At 41.9% G+C, this 27,391-nt stretch overlaps 1 protein-coding gene across 2 annotated transcripts in view; it reads right to left on the reverse strand.

The window, feature by feature from the left end:
- The window catches only part of pam (peptidylglycine alpha-amidating monooxygenase), a 35,073-nt gene extending 8,026 nt beyond the window's left edge, over positions 1-27,047 (reverse strand). Inside the window, exons 1-15 of one of the 2 annotated variants that reach the window (XM_028971695.1) lie at positions 26,952-27,047; positions 19,869-20,589; positions 19,404-19,524; positions 17,609-17,666; positions 15,106-15,193; positions 13,111-13,202; positions 12,842-12,925; positions 12,174-12,222; positions 10,929-10,996; positions 10,591-10,671; positions 10,415-10,491; positions 8,395-8,498; positions 5,782-5,978; positions 5,558-5,620; positions 985-1,293 (exon numbers count right to left, since the gene is read on the reverse strand). In XM_028971695.1, the coding sequence (XP_028827528.1) occupies positions 985-1,293; positions 5,558-5,620; positions 5,782-5,978; positions 8,395-8,498; positions 10,415-10,491; positions 10,591-10,671; positions 10,929-10,996; positions 12,174-12,222; positions 12,842-12,925; positions 13,111-13,202; positions 15,106-15,193; positions 17,609-17,666; positions 19,404-19,524; positions 19,869-19,960 (1,483 nt within the window). In that variant the 5' untranslated portion in view covers positions 19,961-20,589; positions 26,952-27,047. The remainder of the gene's footprint in view (positions 1-984; positions 1,294-5,557; positions 5,621-5,781; positions 5,979-8,394; positions 8,499-10,414; positions 10,492-10,590; positions 10,672-10,928; positions 10,997-12,173; positions 12,223-12,841; positions 12,926-13,110; positions 13,203-15,105; positions 15,194-17,608; positions 17,667-19,403; positions 19,525-19,868; positions 20,590-26,951) is intronic. The other variant, XM_028971696.1, reaches the window with a different exon arrangement.
- Between the last annotated feature and the right edge of the window lie 344 nt (positions 27,048-27,391).

A 27,391-nucleotide genomic window follows, 5' to 3' on the forward strand; every position in this document is an offset into this window, starting at 1 on the left:
CCTATCGTGCATCGCAGGGTTACATGCAGTGGGGCATGAAATGCCTTCAGACAACTGAGAGTCTGCACATCCCATCCACAGCTGTTTATGGTGAACATGTGAGCCAAAAACTTTGAGTATTTAAAATTAGCTTCAGTTTGAGATGTTGGTCTGGGAAGCAAAGCTCTCATACTGACACTGTTGATGAAGAATAAGCCTCAGGAACTTCATTTAATAAAAAGCCCTCAGTCCATCATCGTCAATTTACTCTATGGATGAGGGAGCCCCATTATAAATGCCCAGAGCAAAAAGCTGACCAACTTGTAATGGCACATGTAAAACACATTTTCTGGTATAAAACACGGACCAAATAAAAGCAATTGATTTCCAAGAATCCATTTCCTGAGTGCGAGGCCATTTTTTTCCTGCATGAACAGGCTCTCACCAACAACAACAGAGGTCTTCTACCTCTTTCTGAGGAACAGCCACTATGAAGCCTGGAGGAGAAAACCAGTATTCTCCTATTTCCCTTTTTCAGCATGTTCGGTCATATTTGTCCCTGGTTTAGTATCACAGAGAAAAAAGCAACTGTGATGTCAGAAGAAATGTGTTCACATAATTTGCTACAGTGACAAAACTATAGGGCTTATTTCACTAAGCTTCACTTTCAATACCAAACTCCAAACTGCAAATAAGGGGAACATTAACATATAGACCTATGTTTCTAAACTTCAATTACAGATTTGGTAGATAACACTAAAAAATATGTTGGCCAATTGCAAAAAAAATCAGTTACCTGTGGTCTCATTATTGAAGCTTATTTTATGATGTAGCACTAGCTGCATCTGACCTTTATTCACTGCATGGAGATGGAGAGACTCAAAAAAAAAGAAAAACTCATATGGGGTGGAGATAAAGACGAAAGAAAACACTTTCACCTCCACAAATGAGTGCGTGTGAGTTCTCACCAAGAACAGAAGGCCCCTCAGAAAGAGAAAAACCCACCTGGTTTTTCAGCCTTTGCCACAACAGCGTCAGGCCATTTGGCCGCCATTATCTTGGTCCCAGTAGGCCTGACAGTGGACTCTAACTGGTGGAACTTGTGCACTCTGTCCCTCACCAGAATAGCTTTGTCTCTCACATTGTAGGCTAGCCTTGGACTGGGCCAGGCGGAGTCTTTCTTTTGCATTATGCTATCGATTTCGGCTACCAGGTCCACCTTGGCCCTCTCGGCCTCTGCGGGATTATACTTATGCACGTGGACAACATCCTCCCTCTCCCCAAGGAGTTTGGAAAGAAGGGAATAGAAGTCACCTGCACAGACAGAAGAAGAGGGAGGAAAACAGAAGAGGGGAAAAGGAAGAACAAGAAGGGGCAACATGAATCGAACTGCAGAAGGCAGAGAGGCAGAGCCTGGCTTAGTGCCACAGTCATTCTTCACATATTTGACACACAAATAATCCTCTAATGATTTTGAAGCCTCAAATGTGCTAAATGTGCTATGTTAAATCCTAATACACGTGGTTAATATACATACCAGACCACATGAACCCATTTTTGAACCCATTTTGATAGTTTTCTATTCCATAGATTACAGGATAAATTGAATAAGTGTCCTGTATGTGCTGACAATGATGACAATGAGGATTTTTTTTAACATGTGCTAACATTAAATATTGTTGTGCTTATCTCATTCTATTCTATTCCATTCTTTTCTATTTAGGTGCACTAGGCTACAGCAAAGCAATCCAATTTTATGGATGGACTACTGTTACTAGAACTAGACACTCATCTCATAATTTCAGCGTTTCAGAAGCAATTTGCACCAATTAAACCCCTAATATTGTGTATGTTTCACCATGCTACCAAAACAACTATGACCCATTGAGGCAGGAATTCCACAAGGTCTCTAAACCTGATCTATGGTATCTGGCACCAAGACGCTAGAAGCAGATATATTAAATCTGGTAAGTGGTGTCTTTATTTTCCTGCCCATCTTTCAGATTCTCGGACAGATTGGTAAGGAACAGGAATGGCTCTCTTAATGCACTTATTTAAAAAAGTTTGGTATATTTGGTATATTATTCCATTATATTCATAAAACTGAGAATTCTTATTTTCCTGTGTGTAATTTCTGGCATTACAAAGGAATATCTTACTGTCATGACAGAAAAAAATATTAATGATGTTGCTTTCAGTCTGTAAGACCCACCACAGCTGTCTTGGAATGAGTGCAAAGTACAGCTTTCTTCTTCAGACAAGTATCATTTACAACACCGGAGACTGCAGCTCTAACAGGATTCTGTATTGCATTTCAGATCAACCTTCATTCCGCCTTTAATGGGTTGCCCAAATGCCATTTATCTAACTCGGCTTTATGTACCAGAATCAAAGGAACAGGAATACAGTTTCAAACACGGTGGGCATCACGACCAGGATGAGACCCCTTTGCTGAAATGATTCAAGATAAAAATTTCTCTCTCTCCCTTTCTCTCTCTCTCTCTCTGTGTGTGAGAGGGTTTTAGTGATGTATGAGCTTAGCTCTCCTTCTTATTTATTGGGCCCATCTATCACGAAGCACCAAGCACATACAGGCAGACAAGGCAAGGGGGTCTGAGTGACAGACCCAGAATTTGTGTCCCAATAAAAGCAAAGGCAAATATAGCAAGTGATTTATCAAGCTGCCATGATGTGGGCTGCAGAGCCTGGGAGATAATGATGGTTCCGGGTCTCCACCGCTGCTGAATGGGGCAATGCTGATGGAGGAGAGGAGGCACGGATGTTCCAATTCTCACAGTCAAAGCCATTAAAAACTACTTACTGGATGAGCGACAAGCAGAGGAGCAACAGCTGCTAATGTAAACGTCACACAGACATATTTCAATATGATATTCACTGAGGTGCTTAGTAGAACACATCAAGCATGATAATGTGCATTATCTAAGCAAGACTTGTTCGCCCTTTATTATGATGATGTACTGTAAGGACAGCAAGAGATAAAGGAAAAAAATTCATGTTAAGGGTGATGAAGATCTCAGTATCCAAACGATTGTTCTGGAGGAGATAAAACAATCTCACTTTTTGTGTTAATGTGCTGATGAAGGCAAGCCTTCCTTTATGACACACCCTTATACGTCAGAAAGTGCTTTAGTGGAAAATAAAAGGGGGAAAAACAACATTATCCTCCATATCAGCAATGAAGGGGAAGGAGATTAGGTTTTAGATTGACTTATGGAGTTTGCAAGCATGAATGGTGCGGTCTGTTTGCTTACAGTGTAGCCTCTACAAACAGTCCAGATGCAGCACAGCTGAAGAGACACTGAACAGACTGGCACGCAATGAAAGAATATCAGCATTATGACATTCAGCGGTAACACTGAGAAAAATGTGCATAAAGGGGTGTGTGTGTGACTGACTCTGTGTTGGCAAGGTCATATCCAGAGATGAAGCAAATTTATTCCCAGGCCAGCTTGTTTTTCACAGCATGACTCAGGCTGAGCTACTGGGTGAACGTGCAGATATAAAAAGCAGGGGCAACATAGACATATGGATTGGGTCTGAAGCAGAGAGACGGAAAGCATCCTCAAGAGAAAAGTTAAATTATTTATTGATTTCTTGATTAGATTAATGTAAACAACCACTATTAGATAACATGAAAGAAAACCTGAAAATATATGTGGACAATCTAGGTTCCTACGAAGAGGGGAATTTAGACATCACTGCAGATTAACTGCAAAGTGATTGAGTATCCATCTTTATCCTATAGTAAAACAATTTCAACCTGATTGGATTTGTGTCTCCCAGGATGATGACTGCGCCCATGTCCACAGGAGTCAAGCTTTACTGACTGGTTGATGAGTATGAAAACCTAAAAATAACCAACTGAGCACATTCTGGATTGTTGTTTCATCATCACCAACATCACCAAATGTTGTCCCTCTAGTGGAGACAGACACACTGGAGAATCAGTGTCAAGATGCACCAAAGCTGTTCTGGAGCCCAAACACCCAGTGGTGTTTTTGTTTTGTACAACCCATTTCTGGTCAAGGGTGCTGTTTGTATCTGCAGGCTATAATCCAGCATCAATACCCCCAAACTCCACATGGACTGTGCCAAGTAGTTACAAAACAAATGTATAAATAATGCAACCAGCCAGTAGGTGCTTTGATGTTAAAATAGTTTTCACAATCTCATGGCAGCATTGAGATTAATGTTTTTTTTTGCCTAAAATGCCAAAAATCCATGCTGTACCTGCTCTTGGATTTCTATTCCATTATTAACGATAAAAAAGTGGGCTATATGTGGCTTACGGGCTGCATTATTTATCTGAATATGAAATAATGCTCTTGGAATAAAACTCTGTGTTTTAACAATGGGAACATGGAGGTCAGCCTTGTGCACTCACGTACATCATGATGTCATTAGAACTCCGGGTAGAACTTATGACGGAAAATGGAGCATTCTGACAGATATAACAAGCCGGGCTAATAGTGCCTGGATCACCGAGGACTACAGGACTGCAATCTGTTCCGGTGAATATACGACAGCCTGGCGCTAGGTCTTGGATTTGCACTCGGCTGCAGCTCAGTTCATTAACCTTATCTGCCAGCATGTTCGCTATCCTCCATGGAACAACACATGATCCTTTAACAATAACAGCACCGTTTGATCCAGTTGGCCCGCGCCTGAGCAGCATCTGGTCTAAGCATTTTTAAAATATGTTCATATGATAGCATGATGCTGCAATAGAGCGCCTATGTAAGGCAGCCTGGATCTATAAATGTTACTGCGATGAAAATGGAAATGTTATATTGGTTCCTAAAAAGGTTTAAAACCGTATTTCATTGTACATCAATAACTCAGATTGTGTTTGTTTGGGCATTTTGCCCAGGTCGTGAATGCCTCGTATATTTAGTTGATTTGATTTATAAATCTGAATACATATTAGATTATTATGTATAACATAGGGAGATTGTGAAATCATATTTTTTCTCAGACGAGTTGTGTGACTCTTGTTTTTGCTGCAAAAAGGACAAGTCTCCAGCATGGCAGTACGCTGCGCCTGGTTATGCTAATGTGTGAATCTGTAAAGGCAATGCGCTCAGATCCTGCTGTGATCTCTCAGCAGGTGTGGTGAGATTAAAGGCCCTTGTCCTCAAACGCTCTCTAATGAACAAATGAAGATTGAAGTGTCACAGCATCAAAGGGCATCCACACATACGTTTGATCCGGCCAGGCATTGTCCTTTTGCCTCTTCCATATTAATCTCCCATTAGATTGCCCAGAGAAGCAAATGGGTGAAGGTGGCTGACCATGTTTTTACTGTTTCAAACGCAGCTGGGATGGCTGCGGCTGTGTTGGGAACAGCAGAGAAGCAGTGAGATATAACGCCGATAGCTGTAGATGTAGGCGAGAGATGCAAGGTGATGAGGAAGGTAACCATGGAAACAACCAACGTCACTGCCTGCTTTAATTCCCACTAATTCTCATCCCTTTAGGAGTGTTAACTCATTGAAATAAAAAATTGTACTTTTAATTCACAAAACGAATAAAGAGGTTTAGAACAGAGTCATCTCACCCTGATCCAGAAGCTGCTCCTCCTCCCTCTTTGGCTCCAGCAAGGCAGAGTCATCCTGGTGATCTTAAATTTTTGAGAAATACTGGAGTCAGGGCAAAATAACATCTTCCAATTAATATAAACAGGACTGTGCAGAATACAATATCAGTACGTTTAAGTTCTCCTACTTTAATTGTGTTCATGGTTCCAGAGCGGAAGGATAGAAAACCATGACAGGTTTTTACCTGTTGCTCCAGCGCCATGCCTCATGCCCGTCATTGTAAACTCAGGAGGCACGGGGACAGGAACGTTAGCCTCCTCTGGCATGTCTTTGAACAGCCTGCTTGAACCGTGTTCCATGCAGTCCATGTACGGAACTGCATGCTTGCTGTCCATGTAGTACATGATGTAGAAGTTGCACATCTCATCCTGAGAGGTGCCTCTGCGGGAGACGAATAGATTTGTGAGACAATCAATGTTGTGCAAAAGATGATGTGGGTGTATAGGAAATGTATAATTTTTTTACAAAATGTTTCCAGTAGGAATAAAAACCAAAACACAAAGGGCCCAGATGCTCTTCTAAAATACAAAATAATTTTATATATAATTAATATATATTAATATAGAATTATCTGATATTAACTTTCCTTCCAGATTTCTGTTGTTTTTTTTAGCCTTGTCAATGTTAACAGTCTCATATTACCTGCAAGCCACTGCAAGCCACTCTGGGCGACTACAATATTTTCTGTTTGTTATTTGTGAGTAATTTCTGGTGTTTTCTGGTGACATGGGCCTGGCAGGTGGCATCATGGGCAAGAAAAAAAAATTTAAAATTCAGGGCTGTTAGTAAGAAAAAATCCTGAACCTGAACTTTTTTTTCCATGCTCAGGAGGTGAGCAGCCACACACCTTAAACACATAACTTGCTGGCTTGTTTGTGAGACTAAGATACTACAGCCACACCAAGAAAGGTCAGTAAAGGGCAACTAGGACTTGATTAGTAGCCATTGACTAAAGGACACTAAAGTTTATAAAAAAAAATAGAATGTAAATAATTCATTTTCTCAGACAGACATTTTTTTAAACTCTGGCAAGATGCTGTGTATAACAAGATAGCTCACATGCTGCCTCGAGACGGACGGTATTCTCACACATGGCACCAAACAGGCTAGGTCATTACCATGTGCACGATGCAATTAGAAGTGCAGAGTGTACACTGACCGCAAATTACTGACAGATTGAAGGCTTGTTTCATTTGATTTATTGGGTCTGCAGTATTTTTAAGACCCTTAAACTGTGGATTTAAGGATTACTAGTCATTTATAATTATATTTATAATGATAGTTTATATGATGATAGTTTAAGATGTTTTAAGGATCTGCAGAAACCCTGCAAATAAATGTAAATCAGTTACTTAGTTATTCTATTGTATCTTTCTCTCTCTAAGGTTGTTATTTCTATCACATCACCGTAGGGCAATATGGGTGTGCACGTGTGTGTGTGTGCCTGTGAAGGAGGGTGGGGGTTGGCTGAGCGGGTGAGCGAATGTGCGGGGGTGGCTGCATCCTGAGAAGATGCGTCAATGCACCTCCACTGCCACCATCATGGGTTCTCTTCATCACCATAGCAACAGAAGTGACAGGGCAGAAACACACACCCATGCGCATACACAGACTACTTGCAGGAGAGTCTCCAACAGAAAAATCATGAAAAATGCAGAGTCCCACCACGGAGAAAAGACCTTTTCCCCCCGAGCTGGACAGCTCTTACAGCTCTGAGTGCCATTGTGCTTAATACACACACACACACACACACACACATGCACAAATACGCACACCCTAACCAAGTGAGTCTAGCAGATTGATACACTGCTCTGCACTTCTCACACTCTCTGTACCTCTGAATTCTACACCAAGCAGAACACCTCCTGATGGGCCCTGGGCTCAGAGGCATGTGTACACATTACTAATCCTCAGCTTAAAAGGTCCCCTATTATGATTTTTTTCTTTTCTTTTATATAGGTCTTATTTGTCCCCTAATACTATACCTAAAGTCTCTTTCTGAAATTCAGCTGCGGTGCAGAATTTCAGCCACTTTTAGCCAGTCCCACAATGAAATTTCCCAAGGACGCACCGTATCAGTGTGTGTAGCTTTAAATGCAAATGAGGCCTATGAAAGTGTGTGGGCATTCATGGAAATGACATCATCAACACATCAACACTGTTTGGTGCAAAGAGGAAGTTGTGTTGCCATTTTTCCAGAAAAAAAAATCAATTAACCTGGTTCTTCAGAGTATTGTGTGACAGAACTAAAAAAAAAAAACTGCAATACTTCAGACGTACTCAAACCACGATGGTCGGTGGAGTAACTTTTTTAGGGGAGGAGTGGGAAATTCTCTGGGCTGACGACATAAGGGGACAAATTCCAGATCCGACCTCCTGAGCTGCCGCTCCCTGAACGGTGAAGCAGAATGGCCAAAGCATTCTTAACACCTATTAAGCATTCTTAACACCTATTCTTATCGCCATTTCTTGCCAGTGAAAGACCATAGACAGGCTAGGGAAACTCGTATTAATATTAAATAATCTCACAAAGTGAAATTTTCATAATAGGGGACCTATTTAAAAAAAAACTATTTGCATCCTGCTCAACACTTGCTCCACCATGGAAACAAAAGCTCCAAATCCTCAAATGGCACTTCAAATCGGCAGAAAGTCTCTCTGCTAGGCTCAAATCCATGTACAACTTGACATTACAGTTCCTGAGCGCTTAAAAGGGTTGCCATAATCTTAAATTATGAAGCGCAGCTCCTCCGAAGGAAACGAGATGAATAAATCATCACCAGAGAGAAGAACTCACCCGATCCGTGTTTTTGTTGTCCTCCCTTCCCCGGTGAACACACAGCGGGCAGCCAGCATGTCTCCGTTCTCCACCGTGACAAAGTTGCTGGCTGTGTAAAATGCCTGAAAGACCACAAATGTGTGTAATGTCAGGCAACCAAACCAGAGCTGTGGTTCTTATGATGCCATGTTTGGAATTGGAGTTTAAACAAAAATGAGAAAAATCACAGTTTTTACATCCAATTATCAGAGTGAAAATTCTTGCAAAATCATAAGTAATGTCATGCTTGAGATCAGACCAATTTAAGTGTAAAAGTACACTATATATAAAGCAGTCATAGAGATTTTTTCTTCAAAATTTTCATCATCTGATGTAATGGGACCTTGCTCACCAAGGGTGATTGGTTAAAAGCAGAGGACACATTTCGTTGTTGTGCTGTGCTGTGTTTCACAACGATAATCACTTCACTTTCACTATAAAATGTACTATTATACACAAATGCATCCGTTTGTATTTTACAGGACACCAGCCTTTTCAGCACATATTCAAAAGGAATTGTGACTGTGAGATGAAAGGGTTGAAGTAAAAGCCCCAGAGATGCACACATAAGACAGTAGCAGCGGCCAACACAGAGGCCTGACAGGAAGGATCAGAACAGGCCAGAGCAACTGTCACTGGAGGCTGAGAATCTGCTCTAGCGTATGGAAATGACACGGTTTTGTTTTTTTCATTCCGACGCATTCATCTCTACTCTCCAACAGGTCTTCGTAAAAATCTGATTATGAAACTGGACGTGTAAAAATAATTGAAAAAAAAAAAAAAAAGACAAATCTCCGGAGCTCCGTTTAATTCCAGTTCATTGGACATTGGTTGTGGCTTAATTGCATCAATGCTAAGCTACAACACATTTTCACATAGCTGATGAGCAAAAGAAAACCAAGCTTCAACAATCAACTCCAAAAGGTCAATAAAGCACACAAATTGCCAATCGAATTTCATCTAATGCATTTCATCTGAATTTCATCTGTGGCAATGTACTGGGGTTGCCTGTCATTCGAAATATCAGTGCCAATCTTCATGCAGTCTGATTTTAGAGGAGTCTCTCAGGTCCCCTGAACCCCGTCAGGCTGATGCACTTGCTCATGCCGTCATAGTGCCATTTCTCCGGAGACGCCGATACATGCTGATAAGTGCCAAGCCAAGCAGAGCAGAGAGATGCGCGTGCACGATGATGCCAGGGCTGGGAGCACCGCTGCTGCGGTAGTGACAGTGTTGTTCGTGGCTCGGACAACCACGTTGGGGAAGGGGCAGGCTGTTCACGTTGATAATCTGTCGGATGCTTTTACAGGACTACATGCACCACTTAACATGTTTGTTATCCACAAACGTCCTATGGAATCTCAATCTGCAAATGACTGAAAAAGACATGTCCAGCCCTCCCTCCTTCTAGACACTCAAGATTTACTGATGACCTTTAAGTCATTACCAAGTCCCACCCACGTTACTGTCTGTATCGATTCTGCAGATCGACCTAAAATGGAACTATTAATGACAGTGACCACCGGATCCTTTGCAAACACCTTTTGGGTGAACACTATGCAAAACAGCTGTCATTTAAAAATGCCACTGAGTTACATAGCACTTACAAATACTGGTCTACTGATTAATCAGTCTAATAAATTATGCACTAAAGATGGCAATTACAAATGTACAAATTTTGTCCACAACAAAATACATTTAGAAATCCTTTATGTTATATTATCTTTGGGCATTTAAATGTTCAGTGTTTATTGTTACATATAATGTACAATTAATGCTCAATGAAGTTAATTAATGCTCTACTGTTGTGCTGTATTGTATCATAGCATCAGTAGCATTAGATACTGATAAACACATTCTGACCACTACTACTATAATAAAATATTTGAATAAAAACCGAGTTAGAATAAGGTCACAATGCTTTTGTGGGTTTTAGACAAAACACAAAAACAGCCTTTCTTTATTATGTAATTAGGTAAAATCAAGCATAAACATGTACCTGAGGTAACTGTGGTGACTGTCGTCCAATAAGAGTCCACTTCCCGTTGCGAACTCTGTATCCACTAACAACTTGACCTGTGAAAATTACATAACATAAACCTAGTGAAGAAACCAGACTCCCACCAGACAATAAGACCAAATAAGAACATTCTGAATGACATTTTTTTATCTTACCCAGGCGATGGGTGTGGGTTCTGAAGGCAAAAGGGTGCATTGGGTATGAAGAATAAGAACAGGCAATGTCTGCATTGGTAACTGTGGACAAGACAAAATCCAATCAGTAAAACGGAATTGTTAACTAGTGGAATATAAATAAACAAAATTCCGTTTATGACAGTGAGATAAAATGCATACATATTGAGGGCCACAGGTAAAAAATGTCTAATCCTCAGGTGAGCATTTATTCCTTCTTACAATAAACAAGTAACATAAATTGTCAATTTTCGAAGATGATGGTGGACAAATAGGAGCATTTCTGAAACAGAATAAGATTCTGGGTGTGGCACACTCACCTCTTTTCCCTGGTGGGATAACTGTATCCACAGACATCATCAGGTACATGCCAGCAATAAAGGGCTGTCTGCACAGGACAAACATAAAAAGGTGAGACACTGGCTATGAGACTGCATTAAAGCATATATGGTACAGAGATTATGTAATATGTACCTAAAATGCAATGAAATTTCGTCAGCAAGAACTACAGCAACGGAACTAAAAAATAAGTAGCAATATAGCTACTTTTAATACTTGCATCATAGCTAATCTATGATCTATGACTCTATGTATTTTTTAGCCTTTGCAGTCTCTCCATCTTTATGCTGGGTCTGTATGTAAGACTCATACAGTGTGTGAATTAGTACTGCATTCACCCCCAGCGGAAGCCTCATCTATCAACTGCCTCCCCCTACATCACTGACACACACAATGAAACTAGAGCTCAGAGACAACGCACTCCAGATCAATGGCGCGTTTCAATAATGTCATTCCTCTTGCCACATCAACATCTATCATTGGGAACACACCCTTATTTAATGCACCTTTTCATGGTCTGGCCTTTATTTTGAAGATTTTTTTATTCACCCCCTAAAGCTTAATCTCATTACATCTGAGCAGGCCTTTTCACTTATTCCATTAATTTATTATGAGATGGGGTGACCATTTAGTCCCTAAAGCATGACTTTAGTCACAAAGTTCTTACATGATTGTATAATACGTCATACTGAATTAATCGACATTCACTGTCAAACTCCTTGTCAAATTATTATGTGGCTTTGCGCAACGTTGGCATACAAAACACAAAACCTGACAATTAACACTCATCTTATCAAGGCTAATGGCAAAATTCACAAATTCAGCAACTTGCAACTAGAACCTTTGTTTGCAAACTGTGGTACTTGTAAACATTCACAGCATATGTGGAGTGTAATAACATGTCAATACTGATAGTCAATAAGTCCACTAATTAATAATATTCATATTAGGAACAAAATGGCCTCCTGTGTAAATTAGGCAAATTTGTTAAAAAGGCCTACGCTATGTTATAATGGGAGTACAATAAGAGACAAATATAAATACAATGAACTCAAATATTACAAGAATAAGAAAAAATGAGGCCAAATACAAAAACGTTTGTCCATCTGTCCAAGATCAATTAGGATAATTTTTTCATAGATTGTTCTCTTTTCATGCCTGTATTATCTCCTGCTGTGAAAAATCCAAATATTTTGTGGGAAAATCTTAGTCTTATAACTACTCACGGTATGGAAGTCATTCTTAGAGTAAGTCCTGAGCAGTCTCTATGGTGATCTGAAAAGAAAGCACAACCTCTTTATCTACAACAATGCAATTCCCAAACAGGTGGGAATATTAATATACAAATATATACAATATATGCATTAGAATAGTAAACAGAGGCTTTCTGCATGCTGAAAGGACAAGGCTCGCAGGACCTTGCTCGACCATACCGTGTAAGAAGCTGACAGCAGACAATAAAAACTGTAATGCAACTCTCCAAATTGCTAATAAAAGCAAGGTTATAATCTTCCGATTCGAGTTAGAATGCATTTGCATGCTGTCCAGACAAAACAATCACACAAAAAGACAGCCTAATTTACGTCAGATCCGGTGGCAGCACTTTATAGCACATGCCAGTGGCTGTTAGATCACAGGAAACTCATAATAAGCACTTCAGTAGAGAAGACACATTTCCAAGAAGGTAAATTAAGAGCCTCTGTTCAGGCTGCCAAGTCTATTGCGTCATGGATATTTCATTCAGTAATACAGTCTGGTCATGAAGACAAGCACACCTCAACGAGCTAACAAGCAATGCAGGACAGTTCCACAATGGGGGCAAAGCCGAGTAGGAAAATATCATTGTCACTAAAATCACTGTTCCAATGATGGGGTATTGGATGTCATGACGTACCTCTGAAAGCATGAACATCCCCATAGTGAATTTGCAGCACAAAGTGGGTAATTCCTGTATCACCTCCAACTTTGAATCCAACATCTGCACAGCACAAAGGGGGAAAAGTAAGATGTGAGGAGCTAATATCATTATAAGATACACTTTATTAGACACACTGATGAGAAGTTCGCTGGAGAGCAATTACTCTGCAGCAGGATAATACTGGGGATTAAGGGAGATCCCCTTAATTCAGGGTAGTGACGGTGGGAAGGATAGATGCAGGATACCTCTGGGTAATTTGGTGGGAGGGGCATTTCTGGCCCAGGCATACATGATTTTGGCCTCATCGGCACAGGTTCCCTGCTCACCTCCGCAATCCCTGAAAAAAATGAAAAAACAACAACCCAGTCAATATAGCAGCCCACTCCTCAAGCTCATTATTAATTCACCACTGAGTCAGGCCATCGATATACAAACAAGGAACAAATAACATCCTGCACTGTGCAAGCAAGAAGAAAGTATCTCTTCAATTCTGGTATATGTGTGTGTATATATATATATATATCTAATTTTGCACACTCTTTCACCATTACAAAAGCAGAATTGCTGCAGATCTAGCACTCTTCTGATATTTTAAACATTGTGATAAAAATAAGCAACACAAAGACTATTTATAAGAAATATGTCTTCTGATTGTGCTACAGTGATATTATCATATATTTCATGAGCTCACAGTGATACTTAGTATTGTTCCTTGACTGTTCAAATTTCAGCTTTGACCATTTCTTACACTGTAATGGTCTTTATTTTTTACTTTTTACATCAGATTATTAGAGGGCTGGAAAAAATGACATTTCTGAGCTCCTTTCAGCTTGCTGTGAATTCTGTGGTTTTAGAGTCTGATTGGTAGTCACATGGCATGGCCTATTTTCACACCCCCCACTGAGTCTCCAGAGTCTCTTTGATATCCACAGCTTCACAGGCACTTCTGAATTTCTGAACCACTTTCATAGTCAGAATGCATAATGCATTTTTTGGGGGCTTGAAGAAACCCCATCCCTGTAGGATCCATAGAGATTAAATTTTGATGAAAAATTAAAAAATTAAAGAATAATCAGACTGTGGCCCAACCCCCCACACTATATGAGTCAGTATAGTTTCGCCACAGCTGGTAGTATACATGAGAAAAAAAACATGCAAAAAACAAACTAGAGTAGCTGAGGTATGGTGGCGTATATGAATAATTTTATTATAACTTTAAATTTTCTGGAAATTATCTGGAGGAGAAACTGATCCCAAATAAATTCAACCCATCCAGACCCAATTTTCACAAATGTCTGTGAGAAGTATCTGTTATTCTATAAAACATAATTGTTGCAATTTTTAAATCCTAAAAGTTTTTAAAATTATAATAGTGTTCATTAAAACATCTTTGTATAATTCATTATCATATCCATCTTCATTACCATGACCTGGTTTAAGGTGCCTTTGACTTCTATAAAAAAATGAAATGGAGCACCTTAATTATGGTATCAAATGACCTTCTCACATACACACACCCTGACACACAACATTCTTCCCAGCTTTGTTGTTTCTGTGTCAGTAACATTGTGTGAGAGAATTTTTAACCCTGTTGCAGTAATTCTCACAGATGCACACTAGATGCACACTGGATGTAGATTTCCATTTTAATCCCGCTAATGTTCCATTTATGCTACCGTCACACCGACGTAGAGCAGAGGACTAACGAGTCTGGAGACGGGAGTTTCTCCCTATGGGCTGGTTTAGAGAATCCCCTTTGTTAAGGTGGCAGTAGTTGCTATGGTAACAGGAGAGTTTATTTGTGAGCGTCTCTACAGAGCTCAGGGGCGAAAATCCAGAGCAAAAACCGCCTTGGTGATATAGATTGTGAGTGAGGGTGGAGTATCCATGCTGCTTTCATCACTGGAGCACCACCAGTGATTAGTACACTAAAGGTTCGCTGCACTGCATGATTGCCATTTACCGGGCCAACCACAAAATGACAAATGGTCACTTTGTTTGTAGAGTACACACTACATCTTTGTTAACGACAGCAAAAACACAGTTTCAATACAACTGAGGTCTCATACTTGAGTGAATCCATTTTACACTGCCTGAAACGACACCTCTATTACTCAGGAGCCACTGAACCCTGAAATTGTCTCAGTTTAAGGGAATAGATTTTGGATAAATGAACAGAGGGGGTCTTTAAAATATTATTTTTTCTATTTAATGAAAATTCCATCCGCAGTGTGACTTACCAATAACCTTTGGTGGAAACTGGGGTCCTGCATCCATACAGAAGCATGTGATGAGCTGTGTCCATACTGGCATGTGGCACAAAGTCCACTGCAGCGGCACAAACAAAGGAGGGGGGGGGGCGGGACATACACAATCCACATCAATCAGTGGAGCATTCTGCAGAAGTTAAAAATAATGCCTAATGCACTCTCTATGTTGATATCTGTTTCAAATTACACCACAGGGGACTCACATTGTAAAAAATTCAAAAAGAGATACGGCTTGATAAATGAGATCCTCAACTAATGCAAATCTTATAAAGGGGGGTGAAGAGGGTCTGATGAAATAATTCAGTATGTTCCCTTGGTCAGCAGGCTGTGTGCTAAGCACCGGGCGGCCATCATCATTGACAGTGATATGAATGTGATTGACACTTACTAGACTGGCTCTCAGTTCCTGAAAGGGGAGACGGAGATGAATAATCAATAAGGGGAATTGCTGGGGAAGTGGGCGGTTTCCATTGCTCTGATTACGAAGTGTGAGCCCACCAGGCCAGATAAAATCTCTACACTTTCAGAGCGCTTGGGTTTAAAAAGAATACAAATTCTGACCCATTATCTTCAGGCCGTGAATGAGCATCAAACCCTTTCCTAATAACGTAAACTGAGATCTTAAAAGGAAGCGTTCACTGCAGCACAGACGTTTCTTTGCTCTGACAGCAGGTCCCACAAAGACAAGCAAAGGAGTCAGATGAAGACATCACCCATAGAGCCGACAGCCAAGTAAATACCCCAGCACATCAGAATGGCTCTGGCTTCTACCATCAGCTAACATCAATACTTCCTTTATGCGCCTCACTGAACACTTTTACACGCGCTTTATGTCCCCGCATGGTTCTTCGGATTCTAATTGGGCTACTGTCACCGTGCGGTGATCGAAATTGCAACTCAATGATAATGCAGCCGGAGATCAATAACACAAACTGGTTGAGCGTGAATGATAAAAGACAGACACTGCAAGGAGCTGATCTGTAAAATACAAAGCAATACAGGGTGTTGTGTAAGTCCACTTGACCACATCTTGCAATCATATTCATGTATTATTAAACACTCTCAAAAAGGGACAGGGTACCAGCATCTTACTGCATTTTCAATGGAACATAAATGATCTTAATCCATAATCATTCTGCAGCACATCCATGAGACCAGTGGCCTCACCTTGTAAGTAGTATGCAGAAATTAGCCAGTGCCTTGAACACACTCTTTCACTAAGCATTCATTTGATAAAAAAAAATTAAAAATAATGGTTAAACAATGTCATTAAGATGGACGTGCCACTACACTGCTGAAAACTGCAATCCGGAGAGCCAACCGCAAATACCCATAATCCCATTTCATGGCTTCATGGCAGAATTCACACCCCAAATCACAACTGAACGGACGGAGCCGGAAGCTCAATCAGTGCTAAGCATAAAAACACAAAGCTGCTCTGATTATCTTCTGACCAACCCAGCTACGTGTGTAAATACAATTCAGCACTTAAGATTAGGAAGCTAAGCATGAAGAACAACAGGCTGTCATTACCCAACATTCCACATCATGCACTTATCCACGCAATAGAGGGTTTTATGTTGATAAAAAAAAAAGAAAGCATTACAGCAGCACCACCTGGATGAGGCAATGAAATTACTAGGCTAAGTTGGAACCTGCCCTGTACATTTCCAGTAATTAACTTACTTGCAAGTAAATAATCATAAAGGCTTAATAACAAAATACATACAATGCGAATAATGCAATAAGATGCTAAAATATGGCACAAGGATTACGGGGCATCAAGAGTGATAAGCAGACTGAATTACTACATGGTTTAACTACAAGCAACACTGAGATTGATGTACTCATTATATGTAGTTATCCTACTAGGATCCACCAATTTTGTCACTCAGGCAAGAAGTAAAATGAACTAAACAGCCAAACAAGTTAAATACCCAAAATTGAAGGTCAGATAAACAGTAAAAGTCGTCTTTATCCATTTGTCGGCAGTCACAGAGCACAATGGTTTAGCAGGGCCAGACAGAAGCGGACGTATGGAAGCCGTGGGAAAGAGGTGCTGTTGCCAGGAGAATAATCTAGTCTACTTGGGCTGAACAAACAGCATCTAGAGAAGCCTGTCTTCGTGTACGATGAGCGCCATTGATCAATGACCATAGAGGGCAAAGGGTCAGGATGAAGTTATGGGGATTTTGGTGATCTCAACACCACCGCAAATATATGTTGTGTGCTTTTATGACAGCCGTAGCCCATAGCAACAGAGGTCTAATGTCCAATCGGTCAGCTTTGATCAGCAGCGACTGCTCAAGGCTGGAAATAACTATTCAGTTTGAAAACAAACAAAGCACATGGGAAGTCATGCTGACCAGGGCCGTTTTTATTTATGCCTGAGATGTCATGAATGCATAAAGGGATTCAAGCAAAAAGGAGAGATAAATGATCTGTGAAAGTACATTTAAACTTTTTGTCTCACCTATGTAGGCCTCTCTCTGAACGGGCATGGGAACAGCCACACACAAGTAGGAGTCAGACTGCAACAGAAAAAATAGTAGGAAAAATATAGCAGTCACTGTCACTGACAATAAAAAAATTGCAATATTGTTAAAAATACGACAGCGCTGTGTGAGAAATAATGACAGAGTAGCGTGACACACAGTTAATAATTTTGACCTCAACCAGCTATTATTTCCCAGGTTAGCGCTGCACAAACAAAAACACTGCCTGCGCCTTGGACGGGATCTCACATCATGACTCACTGCAGCTCCCACCCGGCCGCTAATGCAGCTCTGAGGCAACGCAGCAACACCCCCTGGCAGCTCCTCACATGCTAACCGGCGGGTATCAATGCAGCACCTCCTGACGCAGTTCAGGTAGGCAGCAAATCCGCCAGCCTCCCAGTTAAACACCGTGTTAAAATCACACGCCGTCCCGCAAGATCAGGCCTTGCGCGCGGCGTCTCTGTGGCGAGACTCGAATAAAAAGCTCGTTTTCACCGCCTCCGTGCCTTCACCTCACCAGCGCACCCGTGCGCAGTCAGTCCTGACACGTACGCGCCGTCACTCAGAATAGGCAGCCGGCCCTCAGCACGCAGCGAGGCACGTCTCATGTTGTTGTTTAACGTGATAACCCTAGCAGGGAGGAATGGCAGCTGAAAATGTACTTTCCCAAGAAAGGAAAAAAATATTAAGTGTCGCATCTGTAATACATGACAGGACGTCGATGGCAGCCAAATGTTGTAATTGCTTAGTTATGGCCGATGGCTTTTGGCTGTCGTTTATATCCCTCACGTCCCGAAATCGAGAGCATTCTGACAGTGCTGCCGCCACTTGATCTGGCAGGTTCAGTTTGGGGGGAAAAATGAACACAAGCGTATGTAAAGTACGGAGACAAAAAGCGGGGCCTTTTCTATTCGTTTACATAACAGCTTTGGTTTGGCGCATTATTAGCAACGGGACTGCTGATTCGATGAATAATGGACTTGACAGATCTGAGATCTCCAATTTGTAAATAATGTATTGCCCCAATCCAACCATCTTTTTTTATTTTTTTTTCATTTCTTTCAAGAGCCACATCCTCGGAGAGAGCTAAACACTCAGCGGGCCAGGTCAGTGACATCTTCCCGGGAAAGGTTAACTGCTATCGATCAATAGAGAAGATATTGCTGAAGGCGACCGATTTTCAGCCTCGTTTCTTTTTTATTGTTTTGCCAGGAATGTTACGCGCCATATAATCCTCCCGGCAGAGTTATCAACGAGAGTCTGCGATGAATCACTCGCTGATGAGTCATAGACCTGCACTGAGAATAATAATAGCCTCACCCGCCCTCCCCGCCTCACCACCAACACGGTCGCTCCTCCTTTCCATCATCCCGCCATACTTCCCAGAGGGGCTCGCTCAACTTCCCCGGAGAAGCCTTTCCTGCATGCTTTTTAAAATGGTTTCACTCAGAACCACTGGCCTTCACGAACATCAGCAACGTTCTAGAAGAGTCGTGACGTGAAGGCTGAGCTTTTTATCTCTGCGGCGCTGAGGAGAGCGCAAGGCCAATTAAGCTACGTCTGCGACAGCAAGCCAGGCTTTAATGACTACATTACAGCAGGATCAATACACACACAAACAGGAAATCCACCCCCTCTGCCGCTACCTCACGACCCCGTCTACATCCTTGTCAGGGCTTCATACAAAAAAATAAAACGTACATTTCTACTCTATGGCCAAATTCAATTGTGATGTACGGTGTGTGATGTGACATTAAACGTGACACTCACTGCAGCAGGAATGACCCCGGGCATTCGGATGTCCAATGACAGGTTGTGAGAGCTGGTCTGGATAACAGGTTGTCTCTGTCGGGAACAGTCATTGGGGTCGGACCAAGCAGTTTCCTGATACCTGGTACACAACGAAGAGGAAGCTCTCTGTACGATCGTGAAGTAGCAAAAGTGCATCGCCGATAAGCCAGCAACATCACCAAATGGGCTTTAGGAGCTTTCTTGTTCCTCGTGTTCCTTATTTTTTAACAGGTTATCCAGGCATAAAATCTCACAACTGAATTTTGTAATTACTGCACGCAAAAGTTAACTTGCTACGAAGTGTTTTCATTATAGATCTTCAATGAAGATGAAGACATAATAAAAACCAGAAAGCATAGAAGACTGTCGACGTGACGTCCCGAACCCCAGACGAGGAGCCCCCCCTCTCACATGCACGTCAACAATTGCCCACCACGGACTTACCTCTTAAACCTGCTCAGCGGGCTCCTGACACCGTGGCTATGGCTTTGACAGATGAGGGCGAGCAGCAGCACCCCAGCAACAAGGAGCCCCATGTCTCCGGATCTGTGGCTTCACCGTGGCTGATTAGCGATGAAGAGCGATGACGGGGCAGCGGAGCAGCTCTGAGATCAGCTGTGGGTCTGACAATTACCAGCAGCGGCAGCAGCAGCGGTGCCGGCGCTCACCGCATTAATCCCTCCTGCGCTCCATCCGACACACCATGCAGGTGCTGCTACACTCGCCAATGCTTCCCTCTCTTTTTTTTTCTTCTTTGTTTCTCTCTCTCTCTCTCTCTTTTCCCTTTCAGATGCTAACAGAAGCGGCACCACCCCCTTTTACACCTCCTCCTCCTCCTGCTCTTCTTTTCTTCTCCTATGCCTATTCCCTAAAGAAGTGTCTGGGAGCGAGAGAAAGCCAGCGACCTTCCCCCCTCCCTCCCTCCCTCCCTCCCTCCCTTCCTACCGCTCCTGTCTCCCTGATACGGGCGGGCGTGCGAGGGGCCGTCCAGATGCACACTGACAGCGCTGGCCACAGCTTGTTCCGCCCCCCCCCTCCGCTGAGGGCTCGAGAGGAAGCAGATCGGGAGAGGGGAGGGAGGGGGGTGTTCCGCCGCGGCTTCTCAGGCTTTCGGATGCGCTGGGCGCCACATATCAGAGTGGCGGCATGAGGCTTCAGTCACAACCTGTAAAAATAGAAACAGACGCTGGGGATGAGTAACAGCTAACATGCACACACGCCCTCACACACGCACACCCTCCGCCCGCCTTACGGGCAAAGCCTGCTTAATGCACTCCCATTATCGCAGGCGGCGGCTGCGAGCCCGGCCCTGCCAATGACAGCATGTGCGTGATATGATTCATCTCCAGGTATTTTCTGTTCGTTCCACTTTCATTAGCTTAAACGAGCACACACTGCGGACGAGAGATGGAGCCGAGAACGAAGAAAGAGGAAAGATAGGGACGCAGAAATGGAGAATAGTAGCCTGTGACCTCGTCGTGCGGTAATCCAATCAGAGTGTCTATGTGCAAAGAGGATTCCCGCCGCAGCTGCCGCCGCTACGGACTCCAGGTGTTCGCCAACGGGAACAGGCAGGAAGTAAAAGTCAACACGTACACATGCAGAGCGAGAGGGAAAGGGGAGAGCAGCAGCTCCGCAGAAGAGCCGGTAGAGCGCAGAAGCGAGATGGTGTTTCTCTGTGTGTGTGCGTGTGCCCTCTGGGAAACAATAAGGTTATGCAAAATATGCGAGAACAAACAACACAGGTCAATAAAGAGAAAGTTAGTGAATCATGTTTAGCAGGAATATTTTTCCTATTTTGTGAGGAGGTTCTCGCATTTTAATCCAGATCAGATCAAATTAAGGACCAATTTGTAAGCATACACAAGAAAACATAATGACTAATTAAATGTTTTAATTCATAATAAATCAATATAATAATGATGTTTTTTTATCAGCCTGGCAAACATGCAAATGATTTTCTTCATTTTTTGAAAACCTATAATAATTATATATAATTATAAAATTTTTAGAACTATACAATTATTCACATTACATTATTAGATGCTGCCCAGCTCGTTTGTGGAAGGTCTTTATTTTCTCTATCAGTGCTGCAGTGTAGTAATTAGCCGACGCCGAGGTATACTCTATGTCAATAGCACAGGTCTGCTGTGTTATTGACCTCAACCAGAGGCCGGGATCACTGGGTTGTTTCCAGAATCAGATAACAGCCATTTATCTTAATGCTGTAGGTTCTAATTTAACGGCTTTAACATCACTGCACAAAATTTAAAAAACATTTATTTCCGGAAGGGGAAATTCCTGATAAATAACCAAAGCACATCCAGGAATGTGTATTGTTCATTATTCCGAGAGAGAATAGCAGAATACCTGTTCGCTAAGATTCGCTGCATTGTGAAATCCTGTACTTGTCCAGTCAATCTCCAATCCTAAAACAATTAGCTTTCAGCACGCCTGCCACCACCCACCATTTATCTTCATTTCACCAGTCATATACAGTGCATCTGGAAAGTATTCACAGGGCATCGCTTTTTTAAAAATATTGTTATGTTACAGCCTTATTCCAAAATGGATTCAATTCATTTTTTTCCTCACAATTCTATAGAACACTCCTTAATGACCACATAAAAAATGTACTTAATGACTTCGCAAATTTACTTAAAATAAAAAAAAAAAAACTGTAAAAATCCACAGCTTTTGCTATGAAGCTCAAAATTGAGTTCAGGTGCCTCCTGTTTCCCCTGATCGCCCCTGTGGAAGAAACTGTGTATTGGACATGATTTGGAAAGACACACACCAGTCTGTATACAGTCCCACAGTTTACAGTCCATGTCAGAGCACAAACCAAGCATGAAGTCAAAGGAATTGTCTGTAGTTCTCCGAGACAGGATTGTCTCGCAGCACAAATCTGCTGCTGCTTTGAAGGTCCCAATGAGCACAGTTGCTTCCATCATCCATAAGTGGATCCATAAAGTTCAAAACCACCAGGACTCTTCCTAGTGTTGGCCAGCCACCTAAACTGTGCGATCAGGGGAGAAGGGCCTTATTCAGGGAGGTGACCAGGGAGGAACCGCTCATCACCAGGCCAATACCATCCCAACAGTGAAGCATGGTGAAGCATTTTCAGCTGCAGGAACTGGGAGACTAATCAGGATAGAGAGAAAGATGACTGCAGCAATGAACAGAGGCATCCTGGATGAAATCCACATGTGTTCATTCATAGTTTTGATGCCTTCATTGAAAATGAACCCTACCAATGTAAATGGTCATGAAAATAAAGAAAACACATGAGAATGAGAAGGCCTGTACTGGCCAGTACTGTACATGTGATTTTTTGTTTTTATAAATTAGTAAAAGTTAACTTTTTTACAAGTTGTCATTATGGGGTGTTGTGTGTAGAATTCTGAGAAAAAGTGATGCGCTGTCAATACTTTCCAGATGCACTGTATGCAAAAGCATGAGCAGAGACCAGATTGGACCACCCGCAAAAAGTAAGATCAGCAGAGAAGGCAATCTGGAGTTCAGGGGCCAGTGCACCCTGGATTACCCTGCTTCTGACAACACTGATCATACAAGTAATCCTCCTGGCATTCTCCAAAATCAAACTCAAACTCATTTTTTTTCCTAAATTCAATTTTTTTTCCATTTTAATACTTCTTAAATGCATGTTTTCCATTATAAATTTATTCCTAAAAACTGATTATGAAGTGGGTGGGAAAAAACAAGCTGCAATATAATCACTGTTCAACAAAGTGCTTGGGCATTTACCCTTTGCTACATTTACATGTAAATAATATGTGCATTTCATGCAAAGAACCATTTCACGATATTACACATTCTTCCTTTTGTAAAATAAAAGTGCTTCACTTTTGACCTCAACATAAAAAAAGTTTCAAATAAATAAACCAACTTGCAAAATGAACTGGAACCATGTTGAATCAGCTGATTTGTTTGCCTGACAAAGAGATAGTGGGCTGCAGCCGGCAGAAACAATTCCACGTTTTATAGCATATTCAGTTATATTTGTTTGATTCCGCGATTCCGGACGCATTTTCTGCGTTGTGGAAATCATAGGATTTTTTAAACCCATTTTATACACAAGCATATATAACCTGTTTGTGACCAATGAATTTTCTTCACATCAATGATGTGTCATGTACTGGAAGGAACTGAGAGGTTCAACAATTCATGTATAAGGGAGTAAAGGGAGCTTTGCTGGCTATTTACGGACAAAATCTCAAGATGTCAGACATTGCTATTCTTAAAAGAGAAATACTGTGAAAATACCATGAAATGCTAAACAGACCAAACAAAAACCGTGACCCCATAAAAATACAAAGTCATCCCTTCAAGCAGAGGCAGGGTCACTTGGACATGTTACACAATTCCATACATTTCATAACTCTGACAGTGTGATAACTAGAAACAGGAAGTTCAGAGTTAAGGAGTTAAGTAAACCCCAGTCACAAGGCATAGTTTACAAACTGCAAGAACATTCCTGCACGACTCTAATGGAGACTGACACCACGCTTTTTTCCTCATGAAGCTTTCTCTAATTTTGATCCAGAATCAGCATAGCTGCCAAAGCATACTCATACTTGTACCAATGCACTGGTAACAATTTTCTTTTTCCTATCAAATATAATATTGTATATAATAATATATAAAAATATATATAATATTCCAAATATTACTGCACTATCATATGCAGTTACAGTACCAAATCCTAGTAATTTAATAATTAGCATATTAATTTCATTTGCATATGATGTAAACCAACCAATATATTCTTCACATTCTAATCTAATCTAAGCTCCCTGATGCACCATTAAATGGAGGTCCAATATTGATGAATACACTAGCAAAACTGTATACCACTTAGTAATAAATATATTGCTATTCGTTATATTTACCATGCATCTTAAATGGGTTATTATTGGGAATGTCTCTGAAATCCTCATAAAAGTACAGCTGCATTTACATGTTGGACCATGGACCATGCCTAGAATGGGGAGTAGGGAAGAAGATGGAGGTAATAGAGTAAACTGCGATCAATGCTCCAATAAATCAACACAACACAGGACATCCACAAAGGGCACCATTCAACTTTGTTTTATACATACATAACCACAGGTTATAATACTGCAGTATTCTCCTACATGACATTGAACAATAGACATCCAGCAATATTACGGTGCTAAGATTGTGAATCTCACAAATAATTACATTACAATAATTACACAATTACAATACAATGGACCCCTACAAATACCCACAATACCCACTGCCACCGGGGCAGTGGTGGCCTAGCGGTTAAGGAAGAGCCCCCGTAATCAGAAGGTTGCCGATTCAAATCCCGATCTGCCAAGGTCCCACTGAGGTGCCACTGAGCAAAGCACCGTCCCCACACACTGCTCCCCGGGCAGCCTGTCATGGCTGCCCACTGCTCACTCAGGGTGATGGGATAAATGCAGAGGACAAATTTCACTGTGTGCACCGTGTGCTGTGCTGCTGTGTATCACATGTGACAATCAGTACACTTAAAACTTTACACGTTACAATGTTTTAAAAGGATTATATGGTATTAACAACATTACAGCTATTACTGGAGAAGCATGCATAGTTCCATCCTTCCAGCCAATGTCCTGACACTGTAAGGGCTGCAGTTTTATCATCTAAATAAATCAGGACAAGCCACTTTAACATAGCTGCTGTTACCCCATTTCAACCTACTGATTTCTAAAGACAGAGCAACCTGGAAAAGGAATTTGAATCAAGTCAGCCATCAGACTAATGGCAGCAACAGAAATGCTTAGAATCTGGCTAATACAATAACTGCATAACAACATGTAATCACAGAGGCCATCTCATTTTCCCAGGCAGCCCAATCCACAGTTTCACAACACACTTCCTTTGTATTGATAAAAAGAGCCTCCAGCTAAGAACCGAGACCGGTGTTCAACAAAGGTTTTAAATATTAAAGAAAAGCTCAAATGTCAGAGAAACACAAAAACAGGAAAATATCAACACTATGGCAGCGTTGTTAGAAATATGCATTCCACAGCCACTCCATATTCACATTACGTTCTCATGAATAGAATAGAATAGAATAGAATAGAGATGGTAGAGGATTGAGAGGAAGGAGTACGGAGGAGTACATCCGTGGGCCCTCATCAACTTGACATTTTAACAGAACTGGCAAAAACACACAGTAGGCCATTCTGAGAATAATAATAGCGATTCCTATTGATCTATGCTCTCACACACACACACGCACACACCTTGTAACCGTGAAAATCTATCAGGTCTGCCACAGCGTCTGCCCAGGGTGCCCCCATACAGCATCTACTTCTACTTCCCCAACCTCGGTAACAAGCAGGCTGAAATCGAACCGTACGCAGCCTACAGACAGGTGAACGTCCAAGTTAAGCGCTTCCTACCTGCACTACACAACGTGAATGAGCGCGGAGCAAAAGGAGGGGTGAAGGAGAGGTGCGGGAAGGACGAGCTGAGAGCGAGTAAGGACCGTGGGGGCGGAGGGCAGAAGGTTCGCCCGGAGTCAACTCAGCGTGTTCACTGACATCATCGCTCTCAGGACCTGACGCAAAGGAAACTATGGTAACCAACGTGCGCAACTGCAGCACAGGGCTTCTAATTGTCCCCGTGCAACAATGGACCATGAACCATCTGTATAAAAAAACAATAAATGATGATATGCAAAAAAAAACTCATGTATTTAAACACACACACGTATAAATCTTAAAGAAGGATGACGTAAATAAATGCAAGCTAGGTAATGACATTTTCTAAATGCGACTTGAAAACAATCAGATGTGGTAAGATCCATTGGATAAGGCATGAAAAGGTGACAGTTTCCGAGTGTCATTATATAGATTGCACAGCATGAGACTCCAACAGAATATAAACAGAATTAAATTAACACCACATAACACACTACACGTCATACCTGTACAATGCCCAAATGCCCCATTTGCCTCTACATTTAATATAGTTTTACTCGAATTTCTTGAATATATGACGACAGCACTGTCGACAGCATTTGTCATTCTAAGCGTCACTTGACGTCACGAGCCGTCCAGAACTTGGTGCTTATAATCAGAAATGTTGCTTTTACCCCCAAAAAATGAGAATTAAATAAGGTTAAAGTTAATTTCAGATCAAACTTACAGCTGTCGAATGGCGACGTATGGCGACGTGTATCGTATCGTGACGACTTTACCTCAGAAACCGGACGACATAAAAAAAAATGCCCAAGAGGACGCGACGACTTTACCTCGCAGAGAATCTACAGGAGAGGCGGAATAACGCGGCTGGCGGGTTTAATATCGGCGTTATTACTGTTATTAAAACAGTATTACAGTTCCGCGCATCCGCGATACATTTCACACGGGACGGCGGCCGTTCGGCTGCTTTTCTGGACTCGCGGCTCGACGCTCGCCGTGATAATAAAGTTTTTTTTTTTCTTTTGCTAAACGGGCAAAGTTTCGGGAGAGCCTCGGCGCTTACTTTCGCTCGTACGCCCGGACGCCTTCGTCTCCTCTCGGCCCCCACCACCCCGGACCCGGGGCTCGTTTCTGTAGACCGAGCTAATCGTTGCGGAGAAATCGATCCCGCCGCAGGCGGCGCTCGTCGAACCGGCCTGATGAGACATTTACATTTACAGCATTTATCAGACGCCCTTATCCAGAGCGACTTACAATCAGTAGTTACAGGGACAGTCTCCCTGGAGCAATTTAGGGTTAAGTGTCTTGCTCAGGGACACAATGGTAGTAAGTGGGATTCGAACCCGGGTCTTCTGGTTCATAGGCGAGTGTGTTACCCACTAGGCTACTACCACGTTTGCCCTGCGTGCACATTAGCGGGACCTTTGCCGGCCAAATACCCAGATATCAGACCTCCAAAGCACCCTCAGCCGTGCAAACAAATGCATTGTTTGGGCACAAGGC

Source organism: Denticeps clupeoides, chromosome 3 (assembly GCF_900700375.1).
Source record: "Denticeps clupeoides chromosome 3, fDenClu1.1, whole genome shotgun sequence".
Classification (NCBI taxonomy): domain Eukaryota; kingdom Metazoa; phylum Chordata; class Actinopteri; order Clupeiformes; family Denticipitidae; genus Denticeps; species Denticeps clupeoides.